General features: G+C 35.1%; 1 protein-coding gene across 1 annotated transcript in view; it reads left to right on the forward strand.

Moving 5' to 3' along the window:
• The first annotated feature begins 1744 nt into the window (after nucleotides 1-1744).
• Nucleotides 1745-11771, forward strand: part of LOC106458348 (two pore potassium channel protein sup-9-like) — a 54968-nt gene continuing 44941 nt past the window's right edge. The window contains exon 1 of the mRNA XM_013917856.2: nucleotides 1745-3095. Within this exon, the coding sequence (XP_013773310.1) occupies nucleotides 2813-3095 (283 nt within the window). The 5' untranslated portion in view covers nucleotides 1745-2812. The remainder of the gene's footprint in view (nucleotides 3096-11771) is intronic.

Consider the following 11771-nt stretch of genomic DNA (forward strand, 5'->3'; position numbering starts at 1 on the left):
AGGCGACATATATTTTCTTATTTAACTGTGAAAATAGTAAGACTAAGCGACACAGATTTAAATTTTGGCAGAGAACGAGCCATCTTCAGCTAAGACAGCTTTATTTTTCTAACAAGGTGATTGGCCTTTTGGAATGGGTTGCCTTCAGAAGTTGTAGATGCCCTTAATTTAAGGGAGTTTAAGGGAAAACTTGATAAGTATTTGAATAATAATAATAATATTATAAGGGCTGGCTTTTCGTTTTTTTTTAGTGTTCAAGTTAATTTAGTGGACAAGCGTGTATGTTAATGATCAAATTATGACTTCAAGTTTTTCTTTTTGAACAACGTTTATCTAATGAATGTACTTTTAAGTTTTCAAAGTACACATTTCAGGAAATTAGACTGTCAATTTTAAACAATGAGAAATTATAAACACTTATGCCTTAAAAAAAACATTGCTTAAATTCATAGGTTTTCTATAATGTGCGATTGATTGTATCCACATTCTTTTGGACCATTATCTTAGACAATGATCAATCTTATGCATGGCGCATAACCTTCCCAATCACTGCTGGGGGTAATTAAATGAAGATTAAAGCGATTTAATTGCAGTTGACGAACGCAGAATTCAGATTAAATTATATCTGTTACGAGTTAGATGGAGGTAATCTTACCCCGCTTTGAGGGCCTGTTCTACCCAACCTTATAGGTAAAACAGCCCCAACCACAAAAAGTGCATTTGTTAAATATCTAAAAGAAATGTCTATGCCCAATCTTTTTTTAACTAGAAGTGAGAGTTATATTAAACAAGGGTCCAATTTAAAATATTTTGAATTTTCTTGATGTTCTTCTTAGTTGTTGAAAACGTCATTCAGTGTTAAGGTGGTTGTGTTTCCCCACCTTCCACTACCACCACACTTACCGAGTAGTGTTTAGGTAATACCACAGTTACCGAGTAGTGTTTAAGTGATACCACCACAGTTACCGAGTAGTGTTTAAGTAATACCACCACAGTTACCAAGTAGTGTTTAGGTAATACCACCACAGTTACAGAGTAGTGTTTAAGTAATACCACCACAGTTACCGAGTAGTGTTTAGGTAATACCACCACACTTACCGAGTAGTGTTTAGGTAATACTACCACAGTTACCGAGTAGTGTCTAGGTAATACCACCACAGTTACCGAGTGGAACATTAGGATGCATTTTTCCACAAATTTATAAAACTCTAAAAGAATTTTCTACCACATACCCATATCGTTGTTTCACATACACTGTTGTTGTTGTTGTTAAGCACAAAGCCACGTTGTTAACGATTTGTAGAATTATAAGCTTTCATACTTACCGCTGGGCCTTTCACGAATATAAACAAGTTTCTATACACGACAATTGTCTAACACACCTGGCTTTAAGCTGACAAAACTATTTTTTGAACATTTTCCATTTATGTGTTTGTTTATTTTAAGATTTAAGGCTATGTTACTTACTCGAGGTAAATGCACAGTAACATTAAGTAAAATCCGATTTAAAAACAAACATTTTTACATCTAATGTTAATTACTTACTTATCTGCCTGATTAAAAATTTAAAAAATGTCTGAAGCAACAAATGGTGACTTTGTGAGCATCTCATGCAGATGGCGTTCGAGTACCGCAGCTCATTTCTGAGAGAGGGCGTTTATCGACTCTTCCTGTTAGAAACAAGGGAGTAAACAGAGTGTGTGCGGTTGTTAGCGTGATGCGGGCCTAGCGTGGCTTTGTTGTCAGTACGCAGCTGCGTCACTATCAGCGGAAAAGCGTTACATGTATAACAGATGGGTGTTCCAGTTGGAGTTTTGCATCTGTTTTTACGTTTTCGAGCTTCCAAGAATAAAGTGGTTTCAACTTCCACGTCGTTTTGGTGATGTAGTAGCTTACGTACTTAGCTTCTTCCAGATTTCACAACTGTTGTCGGTCTGTTTGGTTTCTTAACATTTTTCAATCAGTCTCTACTCGATAACAGCTATCGGTGGTTTATGTTCGGATATGTTTATCGTTTATGGAAATAAGCTGATGATTCCGTTAGAGAGACACTTGTTTTCATCCTAAATTGTGCGTTTTTTGTTCCGAACTTCTGACCGGTTAGCCCAGGTGTCACCCATACCACGCTGTTTGTTGTCTTATCTGACTCCTAGTTGATGTTCACAGTCAATCTTCAAAATACGTGTTTATTGTACCGATTGAATACAATTAGTTTTTTTACTATATCAACTGACGTGTCCTGAATTAACCAGTGATGTACATCTAACATCAACACAAAGCAAGAGGACAAACTGGTGTGTTAACAGACCATAAGTAAATATTATTACTGTGTTAACTGATACCTAATACTCAACGAATGATCACACTTTGTTGGGTTTTTTAAAGAAACAACAACAGCTGATGGTACCGAATACAATACTATTATTATACGGAGTTTTCACTCTCAGGATGATTGTTAGTCACAATAACGCCAGCTCAACTGGTTACTTGTGTTATAAACAAAGAGAAGCTAAAGAGGAAGAAGTTCATGTAAAGCGCGATAGACGTTTTCAGTGTTTCCGTCCAGTTATAAAGATCTACAACAAATTATAACTATATCTATCTATCTTTTCATTTAAAAAATAACAACAACTAGTTATCAGAAGTTTCTGAAAGCTCAATAAACGCTGGACTGGAACCTAAACGGCGTTGACACGGTATGAAAGATAAGATATTCATATTCTACTGAACCTAGTGCCTATTGGATTATTCACTGCTAGTGTTTTATGCCTTCTTCGGTCACTGATCGTTTGGGCCACCGATCTAAGTGGGAATGAAGAGACAGAATGTCAGAACGTTGTCACTCATTGTGTGCACTTTTACTTACCTCCTAGTTGGGGCCGCCATCTTCGACGCGCTAGAGTCGAATAATGAGTACGAGCAACGAGACGCGCTTCGGCACGTGGAGAGTATTCTACTCCAAAAATACAACGTTACCAAGGAAGACTATAAAATATGGACTACGGTGATGATTAAGAATGTTCCACACAAGTCTGGTATACAGTGGAAATTTGCCGGAGCTTTTTACTTCGCAACAACTGTATTAACAACTATAGGTGAGTTTTCTTTCGTTCTCTATTTCAAAGCAACTAAGCCTTAAATACGTACTTCCTGTCCTTTCCTTGACTACTTACTGCCTGCTTAGCAATACGTTGCTTGAAGACATAGGAGAAATAATAATATTTTATTGGATTTTTATGAAATTTTATAATAATATTATATCACTGGAATCTAATCGTTTGTTTATTATAAACATATATAACATACAGGATAAGTTTAACTTTTATAGAAAACGAAATACGTTTGAACAGAAGGTCCAATAATCCCCCCTTCTCTCTTGACGAACCTCAGTCCTAACTAAAGAGCCTATTTTCCATGATTCCCTGACAGTAACCATGTTTAAATTAAAGTCCGTACTTTATATTGACTTGAATACAAAATGTTATTCCAGTTGCTCTATTCAAGCTAATTATTTTTATTTTCTTATCCTATCTTCAACTGGGACACTTTGTACTCTATCACAATATGCATGATGTCAACTCTGAAACACCTTGAAACTAGTGCATAATATCAACTCTCGAACACCTTGAAACTAGTGCATAATGTCAACTCTCGAACACCTTGAAACTAATGCATAATGTCAATTCTGGAACACCTTGAAACTAATTCATAATGTCAACTCTGAAACACCTTGAAACTAATGCATAATGTCAACTCTGAAACACCCTGAAACTAATGCATAATGTCAACTCTGAAACACCTTCAAATTAATGCATAATGTCAACTCTGGAGCACCTAGAAACTAATGCATAATGTCAACTCTGGAGCACCTAGAAACTAATGCATAATGTCAGCTCTGGAACACCTTGAAACTAATGCATAATGTCAACTCTGGAACACCTTAAAACTAATGCATAATGTCAACTCTGGAACACCTTGAAACTTCAATAGATACGTTATGTGATGAAATCTAACAAAGACTAGAACAATAGTCTTAATTATTGTAGTATTAGTTGCAGCAAAAATAATGCATTAAAATATATACAACATTAAATCGGCTGAACTACAGTATCCAAAGCTCGCGAATCTGTTTATGACTTCAACAAAACGCATTATTCGTCAAATATGTCTTTGTTCATCTCCTGTATAACTGAATCTCTTGCGAAGCTCGCGAATATGTTTATGGTCCAGCAAAACGCATCATTCGTCAGATATGTCTTTGTTTGTCTCTTGCAGAACTGCTTCTTTTCCGTAGCTCGTGAATCTGTTTATTACTTCAGCAACATGCATTATTCGTCAAATATGTCTTTGTTCAACTCCTGTAGAACTGTATTTCTTGCGTAGCTCGCCAATTTATTTTTAACCAACTTCCAGGGGCAATAAACACCTTTATTACAAGAAATAGACTCAGAGGGAATTTGAGAAAAATAATGAAGATCTAAACCTCTTTATAAGTTGACGGTAGTATTTTTATTTTAAAAATTTAAAATTAAACTCTAACGAAGGTTTTGTATACATTACGTTTGTTTGTTTGAAGTTATGCACAAAGCTAGACAATGGGTTATCCGTGCTCTGCCCACCACGGGTATCGAAACCCAGTTTCTAGCGTTGTAAGTCCGCAGACATACCGCTGTACCACTGGGAGGGCGTGTATATTACGAGGAAAGCATATATTTGGTTAATAATAATTATTATAAAATGTTCTGAACGCTCCTGATATTTAAAAATAGTTTTAAGAAATAACAATATTTTTTGATCATACGTTTTTAATTTATAGGAATCATTAATATAAAGAAAGGGTTAAAATACTAATAAGAAATAGCTGTAGTTAACGTTGCTTTGTTAGTAACTAGTATACAGCTCGACATCTTTATTTATCCTCGTTTATTTCACTTTTTGTCGTATGTTGCACTTAAATGACTTTTTCTTTACTAGTTCTCTTGCTATTTAATCATATTATTGGATGATTGTCTCCATTTTGAGGAGACTTTAAGCTTCAGTTTGAATAGCTGACTCATACAAAATCGTTGATGCTTTTTTGATTATTGTTCAAGTTCATTTTTGGTTCACTAGCCAATCATTAGCTCTCCAGTCAAAATACATTTTTATTATAAAAAGCACGTTAGCCAATCATAAGCTCTTCAGTCAAAATACATTTTTATTATAAAAAGCACGTTAGCCAATCATAAGCTCTTCAATCAAAATACATTTTTATTGTAAAAAGCGTGTTAACTACCTGTCCAATATATCAAATAAAGACGTCTAAATAGGATTCGTGAACCACACAATAAAAATCAGTGTGCTTGTAAATTCACTGATAAACTTTACATCATATTTTACGTTGGTAATGCTATATTACAACATGTATCAATAACTATTATAAGATGAAAAAAAAGAAGTCTTAAAATTAGCCTATTCATGAACAGAGTATCCTACGTAACGAATAAAGACACATAAACATTGTATTTCAATTAGAAATATCTTATTGGTGGATTCTGGGTTTTAAAATCTCTTTGCCTTGAATTTAAGATGCTACTAACATTGTATGTTTATAATGTAACTTAATTTTGTCGTCGTCAATGTTGTTTTAGCGCAAAACTATACAAAAGTTTATCTGAGCGCTGTTCATCGCGGGAAATCGAACCACGGATTTTAGAATTGTAAGTCCGTAACCTTACCGCTGACCTGCCATGGGATTGTGGCTTTTTATGGACGTATTATAAGAAAACAGAACAATTTCAGATTTAAACTAAACACCACTAAAACGAGTGTAGTTCTAGAAAGTGGCAAAAACAAAGCGAACTATTTTTAAGCGTAATAACAAATGTTTAGGAAACAAATAAATAAATTCTGATATTGCAATTGGAAGCTCACAGCCACTTAATAGATATATTTGAAATGTGTTTGTTTGTAATTAAGCACAAAGCTACACAATGGGCTATCTGTGCTATGCCCACCACGGGTATCGAAACCCGGATTCTAGCGTTGTAAGTCCGCAGACATACCACTGTGCCACTGGGGGGCATTTGAAATGTAAAATAGAGGAAATAAATTGTTCAAATCTATTCTCGTACTGTTTAGTTTTTTTTTTCTCTCAATATGACTTTAATGTGAATATTGAATTTTAATCTTCACAAAGTTCACGTGTTTTCAGAAAACATTTTTCTACATTATACTAAATGCTGAGAGAAAAAAAAAAGCCAATATTAAAATTATTTTCTATTTCACAATCAAAATATTGTTAGCTAGAGCTGTTCGTCGTCTATGGCATGTTACAAAGAAGTCCACTTAAAAACTTTTACTGATCACAGAAACATCATATTGTTTAGTTATAAAGTAGGCTTAATTTTCTTTAAAGACGGACTGTTTTGTGAGATGTAAAAATCGAAAAAAGAAGACGATTTGTGACGTTGCTATTGATAATTCTAAAGCTATGAGGTACGTGCAATATAAAATCCTTACAATGAGGGTTTTAAATCTCTTCCTTCTTCCGAGATCACAAACGACGTGTGTGGTAGTAATGTTCTAGGCCTAGGTATATGGGATTGTATGGTAAGGAATTGTTTGTTAGGCATAGGTACTCCCGATGTCCTAACAAGTCTTCATCCGATACTATCTAAAGATTGGCCTAATGAGTGGTAAAGATGATATTATTCTCTCTTTTTTTTTCAAATAAAGAACTTGTTGATTTTTAACCACATATGGAGAAATATCCCCTCCACTGGGGGCGTACGACGTTAAAAGGTTCGATTCCCCTGGTAGACAGAGCGCAGATAGCCTACTGTGTAATTTTGCGCTAAAACAAACAAAGAGAGAGATATCATTCTTATAAAAATCCCAGGTGAAAATTTTATTAACCCAACATTCCCACTTTCTCATGGGTTAGGTGTTTACATGACAGTAGGCTAAACCCGAAACGATGGGCATGGATAAAAAGTTTTCTTCCGGATTTTATGGTCGTGCTTAATGAAATGATTTCTAACCACCAGTCTGTAGTTATATATCTAAACTCTAATAATTACAATATCTTCATTTTTCCGCTTACTCTCGTTAAAGAAAATTCTTTTTTTCTCTTGCGAATAAACATGTGTGCGATAACAGGAAATCACGTGTATGAATACAAATAAACAAATACATGTTGAGTACTAGTAAACATACGGTTGATTACAGAAAAACACGTATTTGAGTACAGGTAAAAATATGGTTTAGTACAGGTAAACACGTGTTTCTAGTACAGGTAAACACATATTTGAGTACAGGTAAAAATATGGTTTAGTACAGGTAAACACGTGTTTTAGTAGAAATACATATCTGTTCATAACCTTCCAACCAGTTATCAGAATAATATATTTTACTACAGAAACGAAAGAAACATGATACTGCTATTCCAGAAATATATATGTAATGTTTGTGATATTATGGTCAAATAAAAAAAAAATTAATTAGCAAACTACAACAGGTTATTGTTTGTTATCGACGCAAGAATTGGCTACTTGGTATGTAAAAAGAAATAGAAAAAACACTTAATAGGATTTCCACAAGTCGTACCTTGTACATCTTCCCAACATGTCGTGGGAAGAAAGAATTGAAATTCAACAGGATATTCTCGATATTGTGATGCTAAGAAGTCGCTCAGGATCAAAAATTAGAAGAATCACAAAATAATAAAGCCGAGCTCTTCTGGAAGGCAGAACTATCTTCTTTGAAATTAAACTATTATAAAATAAGAGACCCGAGCGCATCTGGAAGGCAGAATTCCCCTTTTTGGAGTTAAACTGTCACAAAATAAGAGACCCGAGCGCATCTGGAAGGCAGAATTCTCTTTTTTGGAGTTAAACTATCACAAAATAAGAAACCCGAGCGCATCTGGAAGGCAGAATTCTCTTTTTTGGAGTTAAACTATCACAAAGTAAGAAACCGAGCGTTTCTGGAAAGCAGAACTGCCTTCTTTGAAGTTCAACTGGAACTCATATGTTACTGGAAACATCTTACTTACAAGTTCTTACAAATGGAGCAATACTCCAGGTATAAACGAAGATGCTGATATTGGACACACTAAGTGTGCATTTAGTTTTACATCAAGCCAAATTCAAAACATGAAATTTAATTTTAAGTGTATTCATCAAAAGATGTTATACAATGGATTTGGTGAAAACGTCAAATTACTTATAGGAGAACAAGTAGAATGTGTCCTAGCTGAAATATGCTGGATAAGATATGTTCACCTGGAGGAGAAAGAGTGAACCCCACTTTAAATTCATCCCAGAATAGACATTACTACAAACATTTCGATCATATAACAAAATATATTATCTCAATATTTCTATTTAAACTAGCACACCTTTATGCTAATAAGAAATAAGATTCATAAAAGTATTTAATTACATGATTCTTGGATCGAAGTAATAATTTGTAAATTGTGCTCTACGTTAACGTCTTCTGCGACTCGTAACAAGCGTATCAGGTACAAGCGGGTGGAGCTCTAAATGTTACTCTTTATTACCATACACGGCACAGTTCGTATACTCATCACACACACACACACACACAAATAGAATATCAATAAGGTTGTAAGAACGTAGGCCTAGTTTGTTATCGACGTCAGAGCTCGAAATGGGTCTTTGTTTATCGGCTCTACTCTCCATTCCGGGACTGAAAGTGAATCTGTTACGAAACGGTAGATTATCTTATTATGTATGCAGTTTTTTTATTAGAAAACAAGTTTATATTCAGTATTGTATATTTCATGTAACATAATGAGGGATAATTTCAAATTATATGCCACCAAAAGAAAGACTCGCCATCTTCACATAGTCCTCGTTCTACTGATTCTCGTTTTGATACGTATCTAATATAGGACTGAGTGACAACAATTTAGATTCTCTCTCTTTGATATTACCCTAGGTGGCGCAGCGGTATGTCTGCGGACGTACAACGCTAGAAACCGGGTTTCAATACCCATAGTGGGCAAAGCACAGATAGCCCATTGTGTAGCTTTGACTTAACTTCAAAACATCAACAACTCTCTTGATATATATATATATATTAGGTGTTTAATGGTAATTTATTCGGTCCTCATATGTGATCTGCGTTTCGAAATGTCTGTATGACTATGTAACAGTTTTCTTTCAGTCCTCACTTGACATTATAGTCAAAGGTATATGATGGCATCGAGTAGGTATGGATAATTCGTGTTTTTGAGAATTGTTTTTGCTGTACAACCTCCCAAAGTTGTCGCAGATCATCTGATTTCTCTTTGGTATCATCACTTTTAAACAGGTGCCAGAGACATTCAAAAACGGATTAGTACTGGGAGTTTGGACCGTCCGTTACGTAGCTCAGCTCTTACATCAATAGCTGTTTCTTTGTTTTCTATATACTTCTTCTTCAACAAAACAGTGTATGTTGGACCATCATCTTGCTGAAACTCAAAGCTAAATCCATTATATCTCATCCACGGGCGATTTTGTGAGGAACCAGGATGTCATAAAACTGTTGTTCCTTTATAATACCAACAATTCTGACAACATTTTCATCAACAGAATAAGACTATCGCCAAACTGTTACGCACCTACCGCCATCTTGTTTTGCTGTTTTGTTTATACAGTCTTGCCTAAGCTTGTTCTGGAGCACAATCTTCGTTTCGTCATAGCACGCGATCTCGTGTGTCCCTTTCCTTTTTGTTGTTTCGTCATAGCGCGTGATCTCGTGTGTTCTTTTCTTGGCCATGTTTACATTAAAAACAACAGGCTTTTGGCTGCAACTTTTCCTTGTAGATCATTTTCTTAGAACCGAATTCGAACAGTTATACTGCTGGTTCTAACTCAATGCATATTCTGTTTCGCAGATATTTCTGAGAACGATACTCCATTCTCATATCTTTCCGTCTCGACATTTTTTTTTTGTGTGTGTACGCCACGTCCTGTTATTAAACTTTTAATTGCCAGTAACAACAAAACGATCTAACGTTTTTTGAATCACAGCTTTCGAAACACTAAGTTTTGAGGCAATATAACGTTGTTTTTTTTTGTAATGTAATAAAATAATGTGTGGGTTTTTGTTTCACTGCTTAATTTGTTTCTTCTTATTTTTCTTAACCAGGTTGAAAATTGCGAGATTTTTGTTTAGTGATGTTGCCACTGTATTTATCATTCACTAAAATCAGTTCTCTTGAATCAAAAGAGTTTGTGATATAAAACAGATGTGAATAGTAAATGTAGCATTATGAGAAAACATGCATCAGTGGATCAAACCCACTCATTCTACACTAAATGTTGTTGTTGTTTGTTTTAGAGCAAAGCCACATTAAGCTATCAAACTCCGGATTTTAGCGTTGTAAATCCGTAAGCTTACCATTGACTCACAGGGGAACACATTTAATGATGTCTAGTAGCTGATGTACAATTATGATGTTACATTCTTTTTTATCATAATAAGGTGATCAAGGTTTTTTTTTTTAATTACAAACGCCTATATGGACATAACACAGAAAGGCATCACAAGAAACGCTTCTAATACTTCACCAAGATGGGTTCCCATACTATTATAGCAAACTTCGTCTCTTTTATATCTTCTTAAACTCACATTTATGTTCAGTTCGGTATAAACATGATGTGTTTAAGAAATGTGCGCTTTATACATACTTATAGAATTACTAATATATAACCAAAGGTCTTCACTCAGCCATGTGCCAAACGATGACGAACCAAATATTTCAGTTTAATCAACGAACCTGTTAGTGTTAATTAAGCAACCGTTTTCACCTCCTACCCCCCTTTCCACTCCTACAATAAAATACAAAGCTTGGAATGGGGCAGTTAAACTTGAACGGAGAATAGTTATACCTATTGATTTTCTTCGTAATGATATTCCAAGTGGGCTATTTGACATCTTCTTGTTAACTCAACGTGGTTGATGGAGTTTCTTTGGCCCTGTAAAAGGTCAATCCCAGAGCGGTTTAGAATTTTGGCTCGAAATAAGACCAGACAAAAGAGGTAATACCTTCTTGGAACTGTATACAGATATAGGCAACTCATGGGAACTGTATACAGATATAGGCAACTCAGTGGAACTGTATACAGATATAGGCAACTCATTAGAACTGTATACAGATATAGGCAACTCATGAGAACTGTATACAGATATAGGCAACTCAGTGGAACTGTATACAGATATAGGCAACTCATTGGAACTATATAGAGATATAGGCAACTCGTTGGAACTATATAGAGATATAGGCAACTCGTTGGAATTGTATACAGATATAGGCAACTCATTGGAACTATATAGAGATATAGGCAACTCGTTGGAACTATATAGAGATATAGGCAACTCGTTGGAACTGTATACAGATATAGGCAACTCGTTGGAATTGTATACAGATATAGGCAACTCGTTGGAATTGTATACAGATATAGGCAACTCGTTGGAACTGTATACAGATATAGGCAACTCGTTGGAATTGTATACAGATATAGGCAACTCATTGGAACTGTATACAGATATAGGCAACTCGTTGGAATTGTATACAGATATAGGCAACTCGTTGGAATTGTATACAGATATAGGCAACTCAGAGATTCAAATAAACAACAACCTATACTCTAACCTTTTCAACATTTATGTAGTGTTCTTCCGTCTATCTGTTTGTTTGTTTTTGAATTTCGCGCAAAGCTACACGAAGACTATCTGCGCTAGCCGTCCCTAATTTAGCAGTGTAAGACTAGAGGGAA

Source organism: Limulus polyphemus, unplaced genomic scaffold, assembly GCF_000517525.1.
Source record: "Limulus polyphemus unplaced genomic scaffold, Limulus_polyphemus-2.1.2 Scaffold449, whole genome shotgun sequence".
NCBI classification, from domain to species: Eukaryota; Metazoa; Arthropoda; class Merostomata; order Xiphosura; family Limulidae; genus Limulus; species Limulus polyphemus.